The sequence below is a fragment of the Apium graveolens genome, unplaced genomic scaffold (assembly GCF_009905375.1).
Source record: "Apium graveolens cultivar Ventura unplaced genomic scaffold, ASM990537v1 ctg4271, whole genome shotgun sequence".
NCBI lineage: Eukaryota > Viridiplantae > Streptophyta > Magnoliopsida > Apiales > Apiaceae > Apium > Apium graveolens.
The window spans coordinates 8081-35081 of record NW_027418468.1 but is presented as its reverse complement, the minus strand read 5'-3'; the positions used below and the strand labels follow the sequence as shown (position 1 = coordinate 35081).

Below are 27001 nucleotides of genomic sequence, written 5' to 3'. Positions count from 1 at the left end.
CCGCAAAAATACCCCTAATTGTACGGTTAACCATCATGGAAACTGCTTGATTCTCATGAACAATGGTGTTCATGAATACAGTGCTCCAGAAATCGTTCAAGACATCCAGGTAGAGCTCTGGGTTTACAGTTAATCCTCCTGAAATATAGGAATCAGAAATGAACTTGACAAAGCACTTAAAGTTATCAGGTTCTTGAGTTGGATCCACAAAAGCCAGATAATTGGTTCCATCCTTGGGAATAACAGTTCTCATATTGTTAGCAACCATTAAAGAGTTTGGGTTTTAGTGGGTAAGTGATTTGAGAAAGAAAAAACTTGAAACGAAAGAGATTGGTGAAATTTTGCAGAAACTAGGTCAATTGAGATCTCAAAAGCGTAAAGAGGGGTTATGTCGAGATGTCTGGGTATTTATAGGGTAGAGATGTGACTTGTCAAAAAGTGAATAATGAACTGTTAATATTTGCTTGTAGAGAAGTCTCATGACCTATAGAGAACTCAAGTACAGATGTCACTTTCTTGACTCTTATCGAGAACTAGATAGTGACTTATCGAGATATTGTACAAATACCCAGTTTGTCCTTATTGGATTAAATTATTCCAATTTATATTGAAGAACTCAACATAAAATTAGAATAGATTTTATATCAAAAAAAAATTTATCTTTTACTTAAGAATTTTGTATTTGATCTTGAACCTATATATTCATATATAGATATATATATATACGTGCATGCAAACTGTCTTTAACTACAAAATTACAAATAAATAAATAAATAAATAAAACTCATACAAAACTTTGGTTAACACATATATAACTTAAATTAAAATACAATTACATATATTTACGACAATTAATTTTAAATATTCATAAAAAGTACGTGTAAATTCATATGTAATAAAGTTCTAATATGGTACAAAGACTATAATCTTACTATATGATACGGAGCTTAGTAGTTACATTTGCAAATCAACTCAAACTCATCGAGCTGCAAACAAGTCAAGTTATTTTTGAACCGAGTCGAGGTTAATTATTTTTAAAAAATGAAATGAGCTGATCAGAGTTTAACGACCGAAAGAATAGTAATGTTCAATATCGATTAATAAACTTTTTCTTATAATGATATAAACATTATCGATCTACGCCTGTTTCTTAAATATATATATATTTATTTTTGACGTCGAGGTTTAAGAATATGTCCAATTTTATTTTACACTGTTTAGAAAATGCTAATTTTAGAAATCGTACATTACTTTTTAAAATATAGATGTCAAAATTTTATTATGTTCTAATATTTTACTAAAATCGGGTGTATCTAAATTACAGGTTATTTAATGATGTTCATGAAATTATGAAAAAATTGAAGACAAATAAATCATGATTACAATGTTTGATAGTTCTCTTATGAAAAAATTAAGCGTTAAATTTCGAAATATGAATGACATTTCCATAATAATTAAATTATTAATAAACGATGAGAAAAATATATTTATAAATATATTAGTTATTAGTAATAATTTATCATTTGTAATATATATCATTATAAATAATTTATTATAACAGAATTTTAACTGAGTTCGAGCTGATTCCGAGCTAAATTATTACCGAAACCGGACTGAGTTCAAGCGATTTTGATTTTAACGAGCCGAGTACTAGTTTAAAAGAAAAAAGCTCGGCTTCACTCTTTTACTCATCCGAACTCATTTTCATGTTTAAGATCGTTTTGACTAAGGAGACGAGACGAATTGAGTTCACTTAAAAGGGCCGATCTCCAGTATTGTTCATAATAACTCTGTTTATTTGTAGCCCTACTCTTTTGTAGCCCTACTCTTGAATAACTGTGATATCAAGTTTTTCTTTTGTTGAGGTGGTTAGTGTGTGTGAGCAAATCTTTACAAATTGACATTTGATTGCATCATCAATATTGTGCTAAATTCAAAATTAAACTATTTAAGTTTACTGACTAAGACTCACGATCCAAAATATTTTTACTTTATTTCTTCTCTAAATATTATTGTATTTTTATATTTATAAAAGACTTGTAGTAGTAGACTCGGTTAAAAACCCAATATTTCACCAAATAAAATCTGAAGGAATAATAATTTGAAAAAAATGTTCAAAAAATATTTTAGTTCATGTCCAAATTCTAAAGAGAACATATGTTTTCAAGATCGGCATCCTATGTTTTCAGATTTGAACCATGCTTCTATTAGAGATGCTCGGGAAGGAGAGGGGCAAATGGGAAAATAAGAAATATGTAGTGGCAGACCAAAGAAAGGAGGAGTAAATGAATGGTAATCTCATGGCTGTAGGAGCAGAGGAGCTAGAACAAGCTTACATTAAGGAATAAAAATGGAGGAATAGGTAGGACAAATATATTGATTAGATGTGAATAAAGTGATTTGTTTTAAAAAAAATTATTAGTTTGGATTCTCATTTTTCATGTGTCTCTTATCAAAACAAACTTATTTAAGGTAAATATACTATTTTTAATTTCATAATGCATTTTAACAATTTCAGATTTCCTCATTGTGATAAATTATCTTCTTTCCTAATATTATTGAATACCAAAAAGAAAAAGCATGTCCTCATTGAAGATTAACTCAACATATATATTTTTTCTTCATAACTCCCACATAAATCATCAATTCTCAAACTTACAATTATAGAAAAGTTAGGAGATATATCATACTGAATTCTAGAGTTTGTTTAGTATTGATCCGATTGAATATCAAATGTATAATCATCAAAATTAATAAAACACAAACTAAATAAACTATATATCATAATTTTCAAAATTAAAATAACAAAATTTGAATTAAAATAATAAATGTTATGAACAAAGACTATCAAAAAAGTCAAATTGACCCATGCTTTTAGAGATGGTGAGAGGGGCAAATTGGAAAATGAGGAATGTGTGAGTGGCATCTCCTGGCTAGAACAATCTTTCATGAGGTAATACATACAACAAGGAATAGAAATTGAGGAATAAGGGTACAAATATATTAAATTTGAATAAAGTAATTTTTTTCACTAAATTTCATTAGTTTGGATTCTCATTTTTTTCTAAATTTTCATTAGTTTGGATTCTCATTTTAATAAGTAAACTAATTAAAGGTAAATGTACTATTTTTCATTTCTTATTACATTTTAATAATTTAGGATTTCCTCATTATTTGAATTATCTTCTTTCCTAATATTAGTGAATACCGAAAGAAAAAGGTATCTTCCTCATTGAAGATTAACTCAACATATATAATTTTTCTTCATCACTCCCACATATATCAGCAATCCTCAAACTTACAATTACAACTACTATTTTAATTAAACTGCTCTCGGGCAGAATCAACTGCTTAAACACACTCTCCGCCGATCCTCCTTGCCAGCTGAATGTCCTTTGGCATTATTGTCACCAGCTTAGCATGAATTAAACACAAGTTGGCATCATGGAATAGGCCTACCAGGTAGGCCTCCGATGCCTCCTGTAGAGCCAGGACTGCATGGCTCTGGAAACACAAATCACTCTGTAACAACAAATTCACTATTGCAAATTAGAAATAAATTTGGCACATGCCATACACAAAGATGGCTCTGGAAACACAAATCACTCTGTAACAACAAATTCACTATTGCAAATTAGAAATAAATTTGGCACATGCCATACACAAAGATAAGGTTTCTCTTGGGTAAAGTTATTTGAAAAAATATACTAAAAACTAATTAACCTTAATTCCTTGAGCAATTTCACGTACAAGCCTCTGGAATGGAAGTTTTAATATCAAAAGCTCAGTAGTCTTCTGATACTTACGGATCTCACTACAAGAAATTACTGTATGATTAGCCTTGGGCAACAACCAGGAAATGATGTTACAATAAATAACATGAATTGATAAATATATACCGAAGGGCAACTGTTCCAGGGCGGTATCTATGTGGCTTCCTATAGGCACCAGTTGTTGGAGCACGCATACGAGCAACCTGTGATGGAGAACAAAACACAGAAATGTTAGGAGAAGATATATCAAGTTAGGAGAAGATAGATCATAATGTATTCTATTATAGGCATTTAATAAGATGTAACCTTGTGTGTGAGCTGCTTTCGAGGAACCTTTCCTCGAATAGATTTACGAGCAGTTTGCTTGGTACGAGCCATCTAAAAATAAAATAAGAATGGTTTTCAATCAATACCTTTGATGAATACTATATGACATACATATAATTAGATAGATCAGATTTCATGGGAAGAACTTTAAACTGTACTTCATATAGAGGAAAAAAATAAAGAGAAATGGTCACTTAATAAATTACCTAGCTATAATTCTTCTTCAAATATTTTGAGGTTTATTTTCTCTTTATCACTTCCTAGTGAAGATGTATATAAAAGTTTGAAGAACAAATGGGGAGGGGGAAACTGTTTTTATATATGGGGCAGGGGGATTATGTTTTGATTTAACAGTTACAAGTTGTTCATGATGTGCTTCGTAGTTTCTACATGAATTGACGGCTCTTAAGTGTAGTTTTGTGAGTTCCCCACCCTCCATCTGACGGTCTATAATCAATCTTAAAGGTAGGTGCGGATCATAAATCCTACTCAACATGTTCTTATTGGAGTGTTCAAAAATATTTGGATCGAGGATCTTTTATAGATAAAATGGTAATAATTCTAAAATTAATAAAAATCTAGATGATTGTGTGCAAAATATGCAAAGATTTAAAAAAAATATTTTAATTTCTAAAAATAATAGAAGATTTTTACAAATGGGCTTACTAATAACTAGACTAAATTCACCTAAGTAATCACGCTCCACCAATAAATTTTGATTATAAAATCCGGTACAAACTTTTTTATGTACAAACTTTTTTGGTTATTACATATATTACTGGAATTTAACATCATTTAACAATAAATGAGTAAATTTTGGTTATTACATATATCACTTGAATTTAACATCATTTAACAATAAATGAGTAAAATTTTTAAAAATATTTACTATATACGTACAACATTTTCATAACATTTCATAATTTATGAAAAAGTTGCAAAAGTTTCTACAAAAGTCTCATATTTTCTTATAGCTATGCTCAACAAATACATAACTAGAGTTCAAACTCGTGTGTGTTAAACAATAGTTATGCATGTGTTGAATTCATATCATATATAATTTTAAATTGGTATTATTAATAAAATTAAAATAAATTAACAGTATTTTATAATTTTTGTACCCAATATTTTTTGGGTGAACTGATAAAGAAAATTGAAAAGTATATAATATTAATTTAACAAAATTTTAGTAATGACTAAGCATACTTCTATATTAAAGAAATAAACTTTTGGTTTTTTGAAGAAAAATAAAATATCATATTATGTGCTAATTTAATACTGGCGAATGAGAAGGATATCGAAGAAATAAATTACATTTATTTATTAAAATTTAAGTTATTAGTGAATAAATGATATTTAACCCGGGTTATATAAGTAGAATCAAAAAAATTGTAATCTTGTACTTAAGAATTTTGTATTTGATCGTGAACCTATATATTCATATATTTATATATATATATAGGTGCATGCAAACTGTCTTTATCTACAAAATTACAAAAAAATAAATAAATAAAACTCATATAAAACTTTGGTTAACACGTATATAAGTTAGATTAAAATACATTTACATAAATTTACGACAATTAATTTTAAATATTCATAAAAAGTACGTGTAAATTCATATGTAATAAAGTTCTAATATGGTACAAAGACTATAATCTTACTATATGATACGGACCTTAGTAGTTACATTTGCAAATCAAATCAAACTCATCGAGCTGCAAACAAGTCAAGTTCTTTCTGAACCGAGCCGAGGTTAATTATTATTAAAAAAATGAAACGAGATGATCAGAGTGTAACGACCGAAAGAATAGTAATGTTCAATATTGATTAATAAACTTTTTCTTATAATGATATAAACATTATCGATCTACACTTGTTTCTTAAAGCTATATATATTTATTTTTGACGTCGAGGTTTAAGAATATGTCCAATTTTATTTTACACTATTTAGAAAATGCTAATTTTAGAAATCGTAAATTACTTTTTAAAATATAGATGTCAAAATTTTATTATGTTCTAATATTTTACTAAAATCGGGTGTATGTAAATTACAGGTTATTTAATGATGTTCATGAAATTATGAAAAAATTGGAGACAAATAAATCATGATTACAATGTTTGATAGTTCTCTTATGAAAAAATTAAGCGTTAAATTTCGAAATATGAATGACATTTCCATAATAATTAAATTATTAATAAACGACGAGAAAAATATATTTATAAATATATTAGTGATTAGTAATAATTTATCATTTGTAATATTTATCATTATAAATAATTTATTATAACAGAATTTTAACTGAGTTCGAGCTGATTCCGAGCTAAATTATTACCGAAAGCGGAGTGAGTCCAAGCGATTTGGATTTTAACGAGCCGAGTACTAGTTTAAAAGAAAAAAGCTCGGCTTCACTCTTTTTCTAATCCAAACTCATTTTCATGTTTAAGATCGTTTTGACTAAGGAGACGAGACAAACTGAGTTCACTTAAACGAGCCTATCTCCAGTATTGTTCATAATAACTCTGTTTGTTTGTAGCCGTACTCTTGAATAACTGTGGTATCAAGTTTTTCTTTTGTTGAGGTGGTTAGTGTGTGAGCAAATCTTTACAAATTGACATTTGATTGCATCATCAATATTGTGCTAAATTCAAAATTAAACTATTTAAGTTTACTAACTAAGACTCAGGATCCAAAATATTTTTACTTTATTTCTTCTCTAAATATTATTGTATTTTTATATTTATAAAAGACTTGTAGTAGTAGACTCGGTTAAAAACCCAATATTTCACCAAATAAAATCTGAAGGAATAATAATTTGAAAAAAATGTTCAAAAAATATTTTAGTTCATGTCCAAATTCTAAAGACAACATATATTTTCAAGATCGGCATCCTATGTTTTCAGATTTGAACCATGCTTCTATTAGAGATGCTAGAGTAGGAGAGGGGCAAATGGGAAAATAAGAAATATGTAGTGGCAGACCAAAGAAAGGAGGAGTAAATGAATGGTAATCTCATGGTTGTAGGAGCAGAGGAGCTAGAAAAAGCTTACAGTAAGGAATAAAAATGGAGGAATAGGTGGGACAAATATATTGATTAGATGTGAATAAAGTGATTTATTTAAAAAAAAATTATTAGTTTGGATTCTCATTTTTCATGTGTCTCTTATCAAAACAAACTTATTTAAGGTAAATATACTATTTTTAATTTCATAATGCATTTTAACAATTTCAGATTTCCTCATTGTGATAAATTATCTTCTTTCCTAATATTATTGAATACCAAGAAGAAAAAGCATATCCTCATTGAAGATGAACTCAACATATATATTTTTTCTTCATAACTCCCACATAAATCATCAATTCTCAAACTTACAATTATAGAAAAGTTAGGAGATATATCATACTGAATTCTAGAGTTTGTTTAGTATTGATCCCATTGAATATCAAATTGATAATCATTAAAATTAATAAAACACAAACTAAATAAACAATATATCATAATTTTCAAAATTAAAATAACAAAATTTGAATTAAAATAATAAATGTTATGAACAAAGACTATCAAAAAAGTCAAATTGACCCATGCTTTTAGAGATGGTGAGAGGGGCAAATTGGAAAATGAGAAATGTGTGAGTGGCATCTACTCGCTAGAACAATCTTTCATGAGGTAATACATACAACAAGGAATAGAAATTGAGGAATAAGGGTACAAATATATTAAATTTGAATAAAGTAATTTTTTTCACTAAATTTCATTAGTTTGGATTCTCATTTTTTTCTAAATTTTCATTAGTTTGGATTCTCATTTTAATAAGTAAACTAATTGAAGGGAAATGTACTATTTTTCATTTCTTATTACATTTTAATAATTTAGGATTTCCTCATTATTGTGAATTATCTTCTTTCCTAATATTAGTGAATACCGAAAGAAAAAGGTATCATCCTCATTGAAGATTAACTCAACATATATAATTTTTCTTCATCACTCCCACATATATCAGCAATCCTCAAACTTACAATTACAACTACTATTTTAATTACACTGCTCTCCTCTCCTGCAGAATCAACTGCTTAAGCACACTCTCCGCGGATCCTCCTTGCCAGCTGAATGTCCTTTGGCATTATTGTCACCCGCTTAGCATGAATTGAACACAAGTTGGCATCATGGAATAGGCCTACCAGGTAGTCCTCCGATGCCTCCTGTAGAGCCAGGAATGCATGGCTCTGGAAACGCAAATCACTCTGTAACAACAAATTCACTATTGCAAATTAGAAATAAATTTGGCACATACCATACACAAAGATAAGGTTTCTCTTGGGTAAAGTTATTTGAAAAAATATACTAAAAACTAATTAACCTTAATTCCTTGAGCAATTTCACGTACAAGCCTCTGGAATGGAAGTTTTAATATCAAAAGCTCAGTAGTCTTCTGATACTTACGGATCTCCCTACAAGAAATTACAGTATGATTAGCCTTGGGCAACAACCAGGAAATGATGTTTCAATAAATAACATGAATTGATAAATATATACCGAAGGGCAACTGTTCCAGGGCGGTATCTATGTGGCTTCCTATAGGCACCAGTTGTTGGAGCACGCATACGAGCAACCTGTGATGGAGAACAAAACACAGAAATGTTAGGAGAAGATATATCAAGTTAGGAGAAGATAGATCATAATGTATTCTATTATAGGCATTTAATAAGATGTAACCTTGTGTGTGAGCTGCTTTCCAGGAACCTTTCCTCCAATAGATTTACGAGCAGTTTGCTTGGTACGAGCCATCTAAAAATAAAATAAGAATGGCTTTGAATCAATACCTTTGATGAATACTATATGACATACATATAATTAGATAGATTAGAATTCCTGGGAAGAACTTTAAATTGTAATTCATATAGAGGAAAAAAATAAACAGAAATGGTCACTTAATAAATTACCTAGCTATAATTCTTCTTCAAATATTTTGAGGTTTATTTTCTCTTTATCACTTCCTAGTGGATGTATATAAAAGTTTGAAGAACAAATGGGGAGGGGGAAACTGTTTTTATATATGGGGCAGGGGGATTATGTTTTGATTTAACAGTTACAAGTTGCTAATGATGTGCTTAGTAGTTTCTACATGAATTGAGGCTCTTAAGTGTAGTTTTGTGAGTTCCCCACCCTCCATCTGACGGTCTATAATCAATCTTAAAGGTAGGTGCGGATCATAAATCCTACTCAACATGTTCTTATTGGAGTGTTCAAAAATATTTGGATCGAGGATCTTTTATAGATAAAATGGTAATAATTCCAAAATTAATAAAAATCTAGATGATTGTTTGCAAATTATGCAAAAATTTAAAAAGAATATTTTAATTTCTAAAAATAAGAGTAGATTTTTACAAATGGGCTTACTAATAACTAGACTAAATTCACCCGACTAATCACACTCGACCAATAAATTTTGATTATAAAATCCGATACAAATTATGTACAAACTTTTTTGGTTATTACAAATATCACTCGAATTTAACATCATTTAACAATATTTTATAATTTCTGTACCCAATATTTTTTGGGTGAACTAATTTAATATTGGCGAATGAGAAGTATATCGAAGAAATAAATTACATTTATTTATTATAATTTAAGTTATTAGTGAATAAATGATGTTTAACCCGTGTTATATAAGTAGAATCAAAAAAATTGTAATCTTGTACTTAAGAATTTTGTATTTGATCTTAAACCTATATATTCATATATAGATATATATATAGGTGCATGCAAACTGTCTTTAACTACAAAATTAAAAAAAAACTCATATAAAACTTTGGTTAACACATATATAACTTAAATTAAAATACAATTACATATATTTTACGACAATTAATTTTAAATATTCATAAAAAGTACGTGTAAATTCATATGTAATAAAGTTCTAATATGGTACAAAGACTATAATCTTACTATATGATACAGAGTTTAGTAGTTACATTTGCAAATCAAATCAAACTCATAAACAAGTCAAGTTCTTTCTGAACAGAGTTGAGGTTAATTATTTTTAAAAAAATGAAACGAGATGATCAGAATTTAACGACCGAAAGAATAGTAATGTTCAATATTGATTAATAAACTTAAATCTATATATATTTATTTTTGACGTCGAGGTTTAATATTATGTCCAATCTTATTTTACACTATTTAGAAAATGCTAATTTTAGAAATCGTAAATTACTTTTTAAAATATAGACGTCAAAATTTTATTATGTTCTAATATTTTACTAAAATCGGGTAGTATGTAAATTACAGGTTATTTAATGATGTTCGTGAAATTATAAAAAAATTGGAGACAAATAAATCATGATTACGATGTTTGATAGTTCTCTTATGAAAAAATTAAGCGTTAAATTTTGAAGTATGAACGACATTTCCATAATAATTAAATTATTAATAAATGACGAGAAAAATATATTTATAAATATATTAGTGATTAGTAATAATTTATCATTTGTAATATATATCATTATAACTAATTTATTATAACAGAATTTTAACTGAGTTCGAGCTGATTCCGAGCTAAATTATTACCGAAACCGGAGTGAGTCCAAGCGATTTCGAGTTTAACGAGCCGAGTACTAGTTTAAAAGAAAAAAGCTCGGCTCTTTTACTCATCCGAACTCATTTTCATGTTTAAGATCGTTTTGACTAAGGAGACGAGACGAACTGAGTTCACTTAAACGAGCCGATCTCCAGTATTGTTCATAATAACTCTGTTTATTTGTAGCCCTACTCATGAATAACTCTGGTATCAAGTTTTTCTTTTGTTGACGTGGTTAGTATGTGTGAGCAAATCTTTACAAATTGACATTTGATTGCATCATCAATATTGTGCTAAATTCAAAATTAAACTATTTAAGTTTACTAACTAAGACTCACGATCCAAAATATTTTTACTTTATTTCTTCTCTAAAAATTATTGTATTTTTATATTTATAAAAGACTAGTAGTAGTAGACTCGGTCAAAAACCCAATATTTCACCAAATAAAATCTGAAGGAATAATAATTTGAAAAAAATGTTCACAAAATATTTTAGTTCATGTCCAAATTCTAAAGACAACATATGTTTTCAAGATCGGCATCCTATATTTTCGGATTTGAATCATGCTTCTATTAGAGATGCTGGTGTAGGAGAGGGGCAAATGGGAAAATAAGAAATATGTAGTGGCAGACCAAAGAAAGGAGGAGTAAATGAATGGTAATCTCATGGCTGTAGGAGAAGAGGAGCTAGAATAAGCTTACAATAAGGAATAAAAATGGAGGAATAGGTGGGACAAATATAATGATTAGATGTGAATAAAGTGATTTGTTTTAAAAAAAAATTATTAGTTTGGATTCTCATTTTTCATGTGTCTCTTATCAAAACAAACTTATTTAAGGTAAATATACTATTTTTAATTTCATAATACATTTTAACAATTTCAGATTTCCTCATTGTGATAATATATCTTGTTTCCTAATATTATTGAATACCAAAAGGAAAAAGGATGTCCTCATTGAAGATTAAATCAACATATATATTTTTTCTTCATAACTCCCACATAAATCATCAATCCTCAAACTTACAATTATAGAAAAGTTAGGAGAAGAGAGATCATACTAATTCTATTATAGGCATTTAATAAGATATGTAACCTTGTGTGCCAGCTGCTTTTCTCTTAACCTTTCATCCACTAGATTTACTATGGGGTTTGCTAAAATAAGAATGGTTTTCAATCAATACCTCTTATGAATACTAAATGGCATACAAATAATTAGATAGATCAAAATGCCTAGGAAGAACTTTAAACTGTACTTCATATACCGGAAAAAATTAAAGAAAATATAGATGATTCTGTGCAAAACATACTAAGATTTATACATGGTACAAATTTTGTTGGTTATTACATATATCACCTGAGTTTAACATCATTTAATAATAAATGAGTAAAATTTTTAAAAATATTTATTTTATTCATACAACATTTTTAGAATATTTCATAATTTATTAATAATTCCAAAACTTTGTACGAAATTATGATATTTTCTTATAGCTAGTGCTCAAAAAATACATAATTAGAGTTCACATTTGTGTGTATTAAAGAATAGTTATACATGTGTTCAATTCATATAATATATATAATTTTAGATTTGTATTATTATGAAAATGATAATAAATTAACAATATTTCATAATCTTGTACCCAATGGGTGATAGATAAAGAAAATTGAGAAGTATATAACATTAATTAAAATAAATTAGTAACGGCTAAGCACACATCTATATTAAAGAAATGATATTTTTAAGAAAAATAAAATATCATATTACAATACAAGAAAAACGGGTATTTCCTACCGAGGAATTGGTAGGAAATGCCCCAAAATCGATACGAAATGACGAAATTCCTAGGTGGGAAATAACATCGGTGAGAAATGAGTATGATCACAGTGAACATGGTCCCACATGTTGATTTGGACAGCCACATGTCGAGGACCCACATGCCAAGTAAGACGCGAATTCTTCAAGAAGTTGTAGGAGATGAAGCATACTTGTGGTTTGACTGGATATGGTGACAATGATGCCCCAACTTTGAAGAAGACAAACATCGAAATTGGCATGGCCGATGCTATTAACGCATGCTTCTGACATTATTCTTAAGAAAATTAGGCTTTGATTACTAATGTTTTTGATTTTCCTATTGTTTACTGAAATCCTTTGGATTGGTTTGGTAATGAAAATTATGTATTGGTTAATCAAATGCAATACTATTGGTTGGTTTTTGATTTTATCTATTTTTTTGTATGTATATAATTTAATCAGTCAAATATTTAACATCAGTTTATATAACTATAAATTATGTATAAAATGTTTATCTACATAATAAATGTTTTTAAAAAATTGATATAAAAAGCCCATTCTCTACAGCTACGAAAACATCAGTTTTTAAATAACCAGACATTAGTTTATAGCTGATGTATATTAACCAGACATCGCCTAAAACTGATGTTTATGTACATATTTGACATCAATATTTGCAAGGAGCTGATGCCTGGGGTGATTTTTAACAACGATTCGGGACCGATGTGAAATTAAAGGAACTGATATCTGAGATGACATTTCATATCAGTTTTGGACTGATGTGAAAAAAAATACTTTTCTCTACACCCGTGTAGACATTGGTTTTGAAGGAAATAGACATCAGTTCAGAACTGGTGTATATTGATCTTTTTCTAGTAGTATTTAAGGATCATCACAGGCAACTAAGCCTTCTAAGTCAAATCCTGATTTAAAGCTCAAAGGCATAGTTCCTCACACTAATTTTGATGTTCCTGAGAAATATTCTGGTGATGATGCTGAGTCTGATGATTCTGATGATGATGATGATAATCCTGATGATGCTGCTCTGAAAGCTGGAATAAAAGTATCTAAATTGTCTATTTTTGGTTCATCATCTGTTCATGCTCCCACTCTTAATACTCATAGGGCTTATGAATGGAATCACTCTTGGGACTACCAAGTGAGAAGATCTCTCTGGAATCTGCTCAGACTTTAGTTGATCATTCTGTTCATTTGGTTTCTAATTCTGATATGAGAGCATCTATCAATGCCACAACAGTTTTAGTTAAAGGATTGCATTCTTCGGTGATTATTAAAGGAACAAACAAACGTAATGGCTTGATCAAGAGGATGTTCAGCATGGAAGCTAAGCAGGATCAAATTTCTGAGAAGCTCGCAGCTCTGGAAGCAAGTCAGACTACAACAAATTCACTATTGCAAATTAGAAATAAATTTGGCACATGCGATACACAAAGATAAGGTTTCTCTTGGGTAAAGTTATTTGAAAAAATATACTAAAAACTAATTAACCTTAATTCCTTGAGCAATTTCACGTACAAGCCTCTGGAATGGAAGTTTTAATATCAAAAGCTCAGTAGTCTTCTGATACTTACGGATCTCACTACAAGAAATTACTGTATGATTAGCCTTGGGCAACAACCAGGAAATGATGTTTCAATAATAACATGAATTGATAAATATATACCGAAGGGCAACTGTTCCAGGGTGGTATCTATGTGGCTTCCTATAGGCACCAGTTGTTGGAGCACGCATACGAGCAACCTGTGATAGAGAACAAAGCACAGAAATGTTAGGAGAAGATATATCAAGTTAGGAGAAGATAGATCATAATGTATTGTATTATAGGCATTTAATAAGATGTAACCTTGTGTGTGAGCTGCTTTCGAGGAACCTTTCCTCCACTAGATTTACGAGCAGTTTGCTTGGTACGAGCCATCTAAAACTTAAATAAGAATGGTTTTCAATCAATACCTTTGATGAATACTATATGATATACATATAATTAGATAGATCAGATTTCATGGGAAGAACTTTAAACTGTACTTTATATATATAGAGGAAAAAAATAAAGAGAAATGGTCACTTAATAAATTACCTAGCTATAATTCTTCTTCAAATATTTTGAGGTTTATTTTCTCATTATCACTTCGTAGTGAAGATGTATATAAAGGTTTGAAGAACAAATGGGGAGGGAGAAACTGTTTTTATATATGGGGCAGGGGGATTATATTTTGATTTAACAGTTACAAGTTACTAATGATGTGCTTCATAGTTTCTACATAAATTGACCGCTCTTAAGTGTAGTTTTGTGAGTTCCCCGCCCCTCCATCTAACGGTCTATAATCAATCTTAAAGGTAGGTGCGGATCATAAATCCTACTCAACGTGTTCTTATTGGAGTGTTCAAAAATATTTGGATCGAGGATCTTTTATAGATAAAATGGTAATAATTCTAAAATTAATAAAAATCTAGATGATTGTGTGCAAAATATGCAAAGATTTAAAAAGAATATTTTAATTTCTAAAAATAATAGCAGATTTTTACAAATGGGCTTACTAATAACTAGACTAAATTCACCCGAGTAATCACGCTCGACCAATAATTTTTGATTATAAAATCCCGTACAAACTTTTTTATGTACAAACTTTTTGGTTATTACATATATTACTAGAATTTAACATCATTTAAGAATAAGTGAGTAAATTTTGATTATTACATATATCACTTGAATTTAACATCATTTAACAATAAATGAGTAAAATTTTTAAAAACATTTACTATATACGTTCAACATTTTCATAACATTTCATAATTTATGAAAAAGTTGCAAAAATTTCTACGAAAGTCTCATATTTTCTTATAGCTGTGCTTAACAAATACATAACTAGAGTTCAAACTGGTGTGTGTTAAACAATAGTTATGCATGGGTTGAATTCATATCATATATAATTTTAAATTGGTATTATTAATAAAATCAAAATAAATTAACAATATTTTATAATTTTTGTACCCAATATTTTTTGGGTGAACTGATAAAGAAAATTGAAAAGTATATAATATTAATTTAACAAAATTTTAGTAATGACTAAGCACACTTCTATATTAAAGAAATAAACTTTTGGTTTTTTGAAGAAAAATAAAATATTATATTATGTGCCCTAATTTAATATTGGCGAATGAGAATGATATCGAAGAAATAAATTACATTTATTTATTAAAATTTAAGTTATTAGTGAATAAATGATGTTCAACCCGAGTTATATAAGTGGAATCAAAAAAATTGTAATCTTGTACTTAAGAATTTTGTATTTGATCTAAAACCTACATATTCATATATAGATATATATATATAGGTACATGCAAACTGTCATTAACTACAAAATTACAAAAAACTAAATAAATAAAACTCATATAAAACTTTGGTTAACACATATATAACTTAAATTAAAATACAATTACATAAATTTACGACAATTAATTTTAAATATTCATAAAAAGTACGTGTAAATTCATATGTAATAAAGTTCTAATATGGTACAAAGACTATAATCTTACTATATGATACGGAACTTAGTAGTTACATTTGCAAATCAAATCAAACTCATCGAGCTGCAAACAAGTCAATTTCTTTATGAATCGAGCCGAGGTTAATTATTTTTAAAAAAATAAAACGAGATCATCAGAGTTTAACGACCGAAAGAATAGTAATGTTCAATATTGATTAATAAACTTTTTCTTATAATGATATAAACATTATCGATCTACACTTGTTTCTTAAATTTATATATATTTATTTTTGACGTCGAGGTTTAAGAATATGTCCAATTTTATTTTACACTATTTAGAAAATGCTAATTTTAAAAATCGTACATTACTTTTTAAAATATAGATGTGAAAATTTTATTATGTTCTAATATTTTACTAAAATCGGGTGTATGTAAATTACAGGTTATTTAATGATGTTCATGAAATTATGAAAAAATTGGAGACAAATAAATCATGATTACAATGTTTGATACTTCTCTTATGAAAAAATTAAGCGTTAAATTTTGAAATATGAACGACATTTCCATAATAATTAAATTATTAATAAACGACGAGAAAAATATATTTATAAATATATTATTGATTAGTAATAATTTATCAATGGTAATATATATCATTATAAATAATTTATTATAACAGAATTTTAACTTAGTTCGAGCTGATTCCGAGCTAAATTATTACCGAAACCGGACTAAGTCCAAGCGATTTCGAGTTTAAATTGTCTATTTTTGGTTCATCATCTGGTCATGCTCCCACTCTTAATACTCATAGGGCTTATGAATGGAATCACTCTTGGGACTACCAAGTGAGAAGATCTCTCTGGAATCTGCTCAGACTTTAGTTGATCATTCTGTTCATTTGGTTTCTAATTCTGATATGAAAGCATCTATCAATGCCGCAACAGTTTTAGTTAAAGGATTGCATTCTTCTATCTCTACACTCAAGAAAGATAATGTTGATCTTAGAGAAAATATTGTTGATTTTTCAGTGATTATTAAAGGAATAAACAAACATAATGGCTTGATCAAGAGGATGTTCTGCATGGAAGCTAAGCAGGATCAAATTTGTGAGAAGCTCGCAGCTCTGGAAGCAAGTCAGACTACAACAAATTCTAAGTTGGATGTTATTCTCTCTCTTCTACAAAGTCTAGATGCCCAAAAGGGGGAGATAGTACCAAAGATAAAGTGTCAACCTGAATCAGTTTCGAGGAGAATACCAATTCCAATGATGGTGATAAGCAAGCAAAGAAGTCCTCTGATGTTGTGATAGTTCAAATTGGAACTGGAATTCAAAATCAAACTACACACTCAACTCAAGTCTCTAAGGGTAGATCACATGGATCTAATTTAGAAACTGCTCGTGTTACTCCAAGTTCAATTCCTGACAACAAAGAAACAAGTTCTGATTCTTTTCCTGATACTGATAGAGTGATAATAACTCCTCATTCTGTTAAATTTGAAGAAGAAGAAATTCTATTTCGAGTGGATTTACAGATTCTTTCTGCTTATTGTGAAGCCTTTAATGCTGAAAACTTCAAGGAAGAAGAAATGGTTTTTGACAGAGAAGAAAGAGCACGGGAAGGAAAAATCAGAATTGCTGTTGACAAAGCAAATCAAGCATACAGGAACATGCATAAAAGACCTGAAATGAATAGATGGAGGAGTACAGATAAGAAGATGTTACATGAAAGAGCAGAAAGAAAAGCTCAAGTATTTCCAAAAATTAAGAACCAATATAAACTCTTGCTGATAGTCCTGGTCAGGAAGTAATTGTTGATCATCTGGAAAGACTTGAAGTTGTGAAGATTATACTTGACAAACATGATGGTTCAGAACCTGAACCGAAGATCTTACTCTTATTGCAAAATGATCAAATTCAAGTTCTTTCACTTGATGAACTGATGATCATGTCAACAAAGGAACTGAAATACATTCACTATTTGCTAAGAGTTGAAGATGAAACTTCAAGGTTATGGTCAAACATGATTCTTGCCAATATCAGAAAAAAGATATTGGATGATGGTCAATATTAATTTGGATCATATATTCCTACATACATAAATTTCAAAAGGCAAGAAGTCAATATGAAGAAAGGAGGAGCTATTATTGAAAATATTCTTACACAGACACATAACCATGAATCCTGATGGTTCTAATGCTTGTTATGTGACACTGGACGAGTTAATGATTGAAAGAATTCCCATCATAAACTTAAGGGCTTCTATCTATCAACTGTCAAATTAATCTGGATATGGGAAAAACTAGAATATCATATTAGAAGAGATATTGTTTAAAAAGTTTGATGATAGATTTAAAGTTTTTGTTCAAAGATACTGTAGAGTTTATCAATAAATATAAAAATTAAAGTCTAAAATACAGTATGCTTTGTACTCTACAATTTGTCTCTTTGGTTTTTGGCACTAGACATTACTTTGGAATTTATGCTTATTCTGCAAAGCATAAATTGGCGGAGAAATTTTAATAATTATCAATGTCAGGGATCGATTTATCAAGGCGTCAAGATCTGACAGAGGAATTAGGATATGTTAAGCCAATCAGGATCTGTTTGACAGTCAGGATATGTCCTCGGCATTGAACTCCGCAAAAATACCCCTAATTGTACGGTTAACCATCATGGAAACTACTTGATTCTCATGAACAATGGTGTTCATGACTACAGTGCTCCAGAAATCGTTCAAGACATCCAGGTAGAGCTCTGGGTTTACAGTTAATCCTCCTGAAATATAGGAATCAGAAATGAACTTGACAAAGCACTTAAAGTTATCAGGTTCTTGAGTTGGATCCACAAAAGCCAGATAATTGGTTCCATCCTTGGGAATAACAGTTCTCATATTGTTAGCAACCATTAAAGAGTTTGGGTTTTAGTGGGTAAGTGATTTGAGAAAGAAAAAACTTGAAACGAAAGAGATTGGTGAAATTTTGCAGAAACTAGGTCAATTGAGATCTCAAAAGCGTAAAGAGGGGTTATGTCGAGATGTCTGGGTATTTATAGGGTAGAGATGTGACTTGTCAAAAAGTGAATAATGAACTGTTAATATTTGCTTAGTAGAGAAGTCTCATGACCTATAGAGAACTCAAGTACAGATGTCACTTTCTTGACTCTTATCGAGAACTAGATAGTGACTTATCGAGATGTTGTACAAATACCCAGTTTGTCCTTATTGGATTAAATTATTCCAATTTATATTGAAGAACTCAACATAAAATTAGAATAGATTTTATATCAAAAAAAAATTATCTTTTACTTAAGAATTTTGTATTTGATCTTGAACCTATATATTCATATATAGATATATATATATATACGTGCATGCAAACTGTCTTTAACTACAAAATTACAAATAAATAAATAAATAAATAAAACTCATACAAAACTTTGGTTAACACATATATAACTTAAATTAAAATACAATTACATATATTTACGACAATTAATTTTAAATATTCATAAAAAGTACGTGTAAATTCATATGTAATAAAGTTCTAATATGGTACAAAGACTATAATCTTACTATATGATACGGAGCTTAGTAGTTACATTTGCAAATCAACTCAAACTCATCGAGCTGCAAACAAGTCAAGTTCTTTTTGAACCGAGTCGAGGTTAATTATTTTTAAAAAATGAAACGAGCTGATGAGAGTTTAACGACCGAAATAATAGTAATGTTCAATATCGATTAATAAACTTTTTCTTATAATGATATAAACATTATCGATCTACACCTGTTTCTTAAATATATATATATTTATTTTTGACGTCGAGGTTTAAGAATATGTCCAATTTTATTTTACACTGTTTAGAAAATGCTAATTTTAGAAATCGTACATTACTTTTTAAAATATAGATGTCAAAATTTTATTATGTTCTAATATTTTACTAAAATCGGGTGTATCTAAATTACAGGTTATTTAATGATGTTCATGAAATTATGAAAAAATGAAGACAAATAAATCATGATTACAATGTTTGATAGTTCTCTTATGAAAAAATTAAGCGTTAAATTTCGAAATATGAACGACATTTCCATAATAATTAAATTATTAATAAACGACGAGAAAAATATATTTATAAATATATTAGTGATTAGTAATAATTTATCATTTGTAATATATATCATTATAAATAATTTATTATAACAGAATTTTAACTGAGTTCGAGCTGATTCCGAGCTAAATTATTACCGAAATCGGACTGAGTTCAAGCAATTTTGATTTTAACGAGCCGAGTACTAGTTTAAAAGAAAAAAGCTCGGCTTCACTCTTTTACTCATCCGAACTCATTTTCATGTTTAAGATCGTTTTGACTAAGGAGACGAGACGAACTGAGTTCACTTAAACGGGCCGATCTCCAGTATTGTTCATAATAACTCTGTTTATTTGTAGCCCTTCAAATAAGGTTTCTCTTGGGTAAAGTTATTTGAAAAAATATACTAAAAACTAATTAACCTTAATTCCTTGAGCAATTTCACGTACAAGCCTCTGGAATGGAAGTTTTAATATCAAAAGCTCAGTAGTCTTCTGATACTTACGGATGTCACTACAAGAAATTACTGTATGATTAGCCTTGGGCAACAACCAGGAAATGATGTTTCAATAAATAACATGAATTGATAAATATATACCGAAGGGCAACTGTTCCAGGGCGGTATCTATGTGGCTTCCTATAGGCACCAGTTGTTGGAGCACGCATACGAGCAACCTGTGATGGAGAACAAAACACAGTAATGTTAGGAGAAGATATATCAAGTTAGGAGAAGATAGATCATAATGTATTCTATTATAGGCATTTAATAAGATGTAACCTTGTGTGTGAGCGGCTTTCGAGGAACCTTTCCTCCAATAGATTTACGAGCAGTTTGCTTGGTACGAGCCATCTAAAAATAAAATAAGAATGGTTTTCAATCAATACCTTTGATGAATACTATATGACATACATATAATTAGATAGATTAGAATTCCTGGGAAGAAATTTAAATTGTACTTCATATAGAGGAAAAAAATAAAGAGAAATGGTCACTTAATAAATTACCTAGCTATAATTCTTCTTCAAATATTTTGAGGTTTATTTTCTCTTTATCACTTCCTAGTGGATGTATATAAAAGTTTGAAGAACAAATGGGGAGGGGGAAACTGTTTTTATATATGGGGCAGGGGAATTATGATTTGATTTAACAGTTACAAGTTGCTAATGATGTGCTTAGTAGTTTCTACATGAATTGACGGCTCTTAAGTGTAGTTTTGTGAGTTCCCCCCCTCCATCTGACGGTCTATAATCAATCTTAAAGGTAGGTGCGGATCATAAATCCTACTCAACATGTTCTTATTGGAGTGTTCAAAAATATTTGGTTCGAGGATCTTTTATAGATAAAATGGTAATAATTCTAAAATTAATAAAAATCTAGATGATTGTGTGCAAAATATGCAAAGATTTAAAAAGAATATTTTAATTTCTAAAAATAAGAGTAGATTTTTACAAATGGGCTTACTAATAACTAGACTAAATTCACCCGACTAATCACACTCGACCAATAAATTTTGATTATAAAATCCAGTACAAATTATGTACAAACTTTTTTGGTAATTACATATATCACTCGAATTTAACATCATTTAACAATAAATGAGTAAATTTTGATTATTACATATATCACTTGAATTTAACATCATTTAACAATAAATGAGTAAAATTTTTAAAAATATTTACTATATACGTACAACATTTTCATAAAATTTCATAATTTATGAAAAAGTTGCAAAAATTTCTACGAAAGTCTCATATTTTCTTATAGCTATGCTCAACAAATACAGAACTAGAGTTCAAACTCGTGTGTGTTAAACAATAGTTATGCATGTGTTGAATTCATATCATATATAATTTTAAATTGGTATTATTAATAAAATCAAAATAAATTAACAATATTTTATAATTTCTGTACCTAATATTTTTTGGGTGAACTAATTTAGTATTGGCGAATGAGAAGGATATCGAAGAAATAAATTACATTTATTTATTATAATTTAAGTTATTAGTGAATAAATGATGTTTAACCTGTGTTATATAAGTAGAATCAAAAAAATTGTTATCTTGTACTTAAGAATTTTGTATTTGATCTTAAACCTATATATTCATATATAGATATATATATATATAGGTGCATGCAAACTGTCTTTAACTACAAAATTAAAAAAAATAAAAAAATAAAACTCATATAAAACTTTGGTTAACACATATATAACTTAAATTAAAATACAATTACATATATTTTACGACAATTAATTTTAAATATTCATAAAAAGTACGTGTAAATTCATATGTAATAAAGTTCTAATATGGTACAAAGACTATAATCTTATTATATGATACGGAGCTTGGTAGTTACATTTGCAAATCAAATCAAACTCATCGAGCTGCAAACAAGTCAAGTTCTTTCTGAACCGAGCTGAGGTTAATTATTTTTAAAAAGTGAAACGAGATGATCAGAGTTTAACGACCGAAAGAATAGTAATGTTCAATATTGATTAATAAACTTAAATCTATATATATTTATTTTTGACGTCGAGGTTTAAGAATATGTACAATCTTATTTTACACTATTTAGAAAATGCTAATTTTAGAAATTGTAAATTACTTTTTCAAATATAGATGTCAAAATTTTATTATGTTCTAATATTTTACTAAAATCGGGTGTATGTAAATTACAGGTTATTTAATGATGTTCATGAAATTATGAAAAAATTGGAGACAAATAAATCATGATTACGATGTTTGATAGTTCTCTTATGAAAAAATTAAGCGTTAAATTTCGAAATATGAACGACATTTCCATAATAATTAAATTATTAATAAACGACGAGAAAAATATATTTATAAATATATTAGTGATTAGTAATAATTTATCATTTGTAATATATATCATTATAAATAATTTATTATAACAGAATTTTAACTGAGTTCGAGCTGATTCCGAGCTAAATTATTACCGAAACCGGACTGAATCCAAGCGATTTCGAGTTTAACGAGCCGAGTACTAGTTTAAAAGAAAAAAGCTCGGCTTCACTCTTTTACTCATCCGAACTCATTTTCATGTTTAAGATCATTTTGACTAAGGAGACGAGACGAACTGAGTTCACTTAAACGAGCCGATCTCCACTATTATTCATAGCTAACTCTGTTTATTTATAGCTAACTCTGTTTATTTATCGCCCTACTCATGAATAACTGTGGTATCAAGTTTTTCTGTTGTTGAGGTGGTTACTGTGTGAACAAATCTTTATAAATTGACATTTGATTGCATCATCAATATTGTGCTAAATTCAAAATTAAACTATTTAAGTTTACTAACTAAGACTCACGATCCATAATTTTTTACTTTATTTATTCTCTAAATATTATTGTATTTTTATATTTATAAAAGACTAGTAGTAGTAGACTCGGTCAAAAACCCAATATTTCACCAAATAAAATCTGAAGGAATAATAATTTGAAAAAAAATGTTCAAAAAATATTTTAGTTTATGTCCAAATTCTAAAGACAACATATGTTTTCAAGATCGGCATCCTATGTGTTCAGATTTGAACCATGCTTCTATTAGAGATGCTGGTGTAGGAGAAGGGCAAATGGAAAAATAAGAAATATGTAGTGGCAGGCCAAAGAAAGGAGGAGTAAATGAATGGTGTCTCATGGTTGTACGAGAAGAGGAGCTATAACAAGCTTACAATAAGGAATAAAAATGGAGGAATAGGTGGGACAAATATATTGATTAGATGTGAATAAAGTGATTTGTTTTAAAAAAAAATTATTAGTTTGGATTCTCATTTTTCATGTGTCTCTTATCAAAACAAACTTATTTAAGGTAAATATACTATTTTTAATTTCATAATACATTTTAATAATTTCAGATTTCCTCATTGTGATAAATTATCTTTTTTCCTAATATTATTGAATACCAAAAGAAAAAAGCATGTCCTCATTGAAGATTAACTCAACATATATATTTTTTTCTTCATAACTCCCACATAAATCATCAATCCTCAAACTTACAATTATAGAAAAGTTAGGAGAAGAGAGATCATACTGAATTCTATTATAGGCATTTAATAAGATATGTAACCTTGTGTGCCAGCTGCTTTCTCTTAACCTTTCATCCACTAGATTTACTAGGGGGTTTGTTTGGTATCAGCCATCTACAAATAAATAAGAATGGTTTTCAATCAATACCTCTTATGAATACTAAATGACATACAAATAATTAGATAGATCAAAATGACTAGGAAGAACTTTAAACTATACTTCATATACAGGAAAAAGTTAAAAGAGAAATAATCACTTAAATTACCTAGTTATAATTCTTCTTCAAATATTTTGATATTTATTTCTTGTTTATCACTTTCTAATGAAGATGTATATAAGAGTTTGAACGAACAAATGGGGATGGGGAAACCTCCATCTAACGGTCTATAATCAATCTTAAAGCTAGGGTAGGGATCATAAACTCCATTCGATCAACGTCTTTTTATTGGAGTCTTCAAAAATATTTGGAATGTGGATCTTTTTTTAATAAAAAGGTAATAATTCTAAAATTATAGAAAATATAGATGATTGTGTGCAAAACATACTAAGATTTATACATGGTACAAATTTTGTTGGTTATTACATATATCACTTGAGTTTAACATCATTTAATAATAAATGAGTAAAATTTTGAAAAACATTTATTTTATACATACAACATTTTTAGAATATTTCATAATTTATTAAAAAATTGCAAAACTTTCTACGAAATTATGATATTTTTCTTATAGCTAGTGCTCAAAAAATACATAACTAGAGTTGCCCGCAAGGGTTGGCTCAGTTGGTTAAAGAGAGGAAAACTAACCTCTTGGTCACAGGTTCGAATCCCACGGGAGGAGTATCTATGATTATACCTCCCGATCCAAAGCCTGTCGCTTAAATGCGGTTTACCTTGGTTCACGTGGTTTGCAGGCTATTACGTGAACCCGTAGGGTTTAGCCGGTGCGCACCCGAAGGGTAGCGGCTGCGGGTTACCTACGATAAAAAAAATACATAACTAGAGTTCACATTTGTTTGTATTAAAGAATAGTTATACATATGTTCAATTCATATAATATATAAAATTTTAGATTGGTATTATTAAGAAAATGATAATAAATTAACAATATTTCATAATTTTGTACCCAATGGGTGATAGATAAAGAAAATTGAGAAGTATATAACACTAATTAAAATAAATTAGTAACGGCTAGCACACATCTATATTAAAGAAATGATTTTTTTAATAAAAATAAAATATCATATTACAATACAAGAAAAACGGGTATTTCCTACCGAGGAATTGGTAGGAAATGCCCCAAAATCTATAGGAAATGATGAAATTCCTAGGTGGGAAATAACATCGGTGAGAAATGAGTATGATCACAGTGAACTGTGGCCCCACATGATGATTTGGACAGCCACATGTCGAGGACCCACATGCCAAGTAAGACGCGAATTCTTCAAGAAGTTGTAGGAGATGAAGCATACTTGTGGTTTGACTGGGTACTTGTGGTTTCTCTACACCCGTGTAGACATTGATAATCCTGATGATACTGCTATGAAAGCTGGAATAAAAGTATCTAAATTATCTATTTTTGGTTCATCATCTGGTCATGCTCCCACTCTTAATACTCATAGGGCTTATGAATGGAATCACTCTTGGGACTACCAAGTGAAAAGATCTCTCTGGAATCTGCTCAGACTTTAGTTGATCATTCTGTTCATTTGCTTTCTAATTCTGATATGAAAGCGTCTATCAATGCTACAACAGTTTTAGTTAAAGGATTGCATTCTTCTGTCTCTACACTCAAGAAAGATAATGTTGATCTTAGAGAAAATATTGTTGATTTTTCAGTGATTATTAAAGGAACAAACAAACATAATGGCTTGATCAAGAGGATGTTCAGCATGGAAGCTAAGCAGGATCAAATTTCTGAGAAGCTCGCAGCTCTGGAAGCAAGTCAGACTACAACAAATTCTAAGTTGGATGTTATTCTCTCTCTTCTACAAAGTCTAGATGCCAAAAAGGGGGAGATAGTACCAAAGACAAAGTGTCAACCTGAATCAGTTTTGAAGAGAATACCAATTCCGATGATGGTGATAAGCAAGCAAAGAAGACCTCTGATGTTGTGAGAGTTTAAACTGGAACTGGAATTCAAAATCAAACTACACAGTCAACTCAAGTCTCTAAGGGTAGATCACATGGATCTAATTTAGAAGTTGCTCGTGTTACTCCAAGTTCAATTCCTGACAACAAAGAAACAAGTTCTGATTCTTTTCCTGACACTGATAGAGTGATAGTAACTCCTCATTATGTTAAAATTGAAGAAGAAGAAATTCTATTTTGAGTGGATTTAGAGATTCTTTCTGCTTATTGTGAAGCCTTTAATGCTGAAAACTTCAAGGAAGAAGAAATAGTTTTTGACAGAGATAAAAGAGCACGGGAAGAAAAATCAGAATTGCTGTTGATAAAGCAAATCAAGCATACAGGAACATGCGTAAAAGACCTCAAATGAATAGATGGAGGAGTATAGATAAGAAGATGTTACATGAAAGAGCAGAAAGAAAAGCTCAAGTATTTCCAAAAATCAAGAACCAATATAAACTCTTGCTGATAGTCCTGGTCAGGAAGTAATTGTTGATCATCTGGAAAGACTTGAAGTTGTGAAGATTATACTTGACAAACATGATGGTTCAGAACCTGAACAGAAGATCTTACTCTTATTGCAAAATGATCAAATTCAAGTTCTTTCACTTGATGAACTGATGATCATGTCAACAAAGGAACTGAAATACATTCACTATTTGCTAAGAGTTGAAGATGAAACTTCAAGGTTATGGTCGAACATGATTCTTGCCAATATCAGAAAAAAGATACTGGATGATGCTCAATATTAATTTGG

The 27001-nt window shown here is 29.2% G+C and overlaps 4 protein-coding genes across 4 annotated transcripts; all 4 read right to left on the bottom strand.

Moving 5' to 3' along the window:
* Window positions 1-3351: 3351 nt before the first annotated feature.
* Window positions 3352-4151, bottom strand: LOC141701636 (histone H3.3-like). Its single transcript, XM_074505268.1, has 4 exons — window positions 4080-4151; window positions 3900-3976; window positions 3724-3814; window positions 3352-3522 (listed from the first exon to the last, which is right to left on the bottom strand). Exons 1-4 carry the CDS (start codon window positions 4149-4151, stop codon window positions 3352-3354), a joined length of 411 nt encoding a protein of 136 aa, XP_074361369.1.
* A 4021-nt stretch (window positions 4152-8172) lies between these two features.
* Window positions 8173-8887, bottom strand: LOC141701640 (histone H3.3-like). Its single transcript, XM_074505271.1, has 4 exons — window positions 8816-8887; window positions 8636-8712; window positions 8460-8550; window positions 8173-8343 (listed from the first exon to the last, which is right to left on the bottom strand). Exons 1-4 carry the CDS (start codon window positions 8885-8887, stop codon window positions 8173-8175), a joined length of 411 nt encoding a protein of 136 aa, XP_074361372.1.
* A 5092-nt stretch (window positions 8888-13979) lies between these two features.
* On the bottom strand, window positions 13980-14415 carry LOC141701639 (histone H3.3-like). Its single transcript, XM_074505270.1, has 3 exons — window positions 14344-14415; window positions 14164-14240; window positions 13980-14079 (listed from the first exon to the last, which is right to left on the bottom strand). Exons 1-3 carry the CDS (start codon window positions 14413-14415, stop codon window positions 13980-13982), a joined length of 249 nt encoding a protein of 82 aa, XP_074361371.1.
* Window positions 14416-20482: 6067 nt separating this feature from the next.
* LOC141701637 (histone H3.3-like) lies at window positions 20483-20919 on the bottom strand. The gene is made up of 3 exons (XM_074505269.1): window positions 20848-20919; window positions 20668-20744; window positions 20483-20582 (listed from the first exon to the last, which is right to left on the bottom strand). The coding sequence occupies exons 1-3, from the start codon at window positions 20917-20919 to the stop codon at window positions 20483-20485; spliced, it is 249 nt and encodes an 82-aa protein (XP_074361370.1).
* Window positions 20920-27001: the final 6082 nt, after the last annotated feature.

What these genes read in the sequence shown, in the direction of transcription:
- LOC141701636 (XM_074505268.1), bottom strand. Translation starts at nt 4,151, where the DNA reads ATGGCTCGTACCAAGCAAACTGCTCGTAAATCTATTCGAGGAAAGGTT. An exon ending in GAAAGCAGCTCACACACAAG is followed by an intron (nt 3,977 to 4,079) that starts GTTACATCTTAT and finishes TCTCCATCACAG; the next exon opens with GTTGCTCGTATGCGTGCTCC. An exon ending in CCTGGAACAGTTGCCCTTCG is followed by an intron (nt 3,815 to 3,899) that starts GTATATATTTAT and finishes AATTTCTTGTAG; the next exon opens with TGAGATCCGTAAGTATCAGA.
- LOC141701640 (XM_074505271.1), bottom strand. Translation starts at nt 8,887, where the DNA reads ATGGCTCGTACCAAGCAAACTGCTCGTAAATCTATTGGAGGAAAGGTT. An exon ending in CCTGGAACAGTTGCCCTTCG is followed by an intron (nt 8,551 to 8,635) that starts GTATATATTTAT and finishes AATTTCTTGTAG; the next exon opens with GGAGATCCGTAAGTATCAGA. An exon ending in AAATTGCTCAAGGAATTAAG is followed by an intron (nt 8,344 to 8,459) that starts GTTAATTAGTTT and finishes TTGTTGTTACAG; the next exon opens with AGTGATTTGCGTTTCCAGAG.
- LOC141701639 (XM_074505270.1), bottom strand. Translation starts at nt 14,415, where the DNA reads ATGGCTCGTACCAAGCAAACTGCTCGTAAATCTAGTGGAGGAAAGGTT. An exon ending in GAAAGCAGCTCACACACAAG is followed by an intron (nt 14,241 to 14,343) that starts GTTACATCTTAT and finishes TCTCTATCACAG; the next exon opens with GTTGCTCGTATGCGTGCTCC. An exon ending in CCTGGAACAGTTGCCCTTCG is followed by an intron (nt 14,080 to 14,163) that starts GTATATATTTAT and finishes AATTTCTTGTAG; the next exon opens with TGAGATCCGTAAGTATCAGA.
- LOC141701637 (XM_074505269.1), bottom strand. Translation starts at nt 20,919, where the DNA reads ATGGCTCGTACCAAGCAAACTGCTCGTAAATCTATTGGAGGAAAGGTT. An exon ending in GAAAGCCGCTCACACACAAG is followed by an intron (nt 20,745 to 20,847) that starts GTTACATCTTAT and finishes TCTCCATCACAG; the next exon opens with GTTGCTCGTATGCGTGCTCC. An exon ending in CCTGGAACAGTTGCCCTTCG is followed by an intron (nt 20,583 to 20,667) that starts GTATATATTTAT and finishes AATTTCTTGTAG; the next exon opens with TGACATCCGTAAGTATCAGA.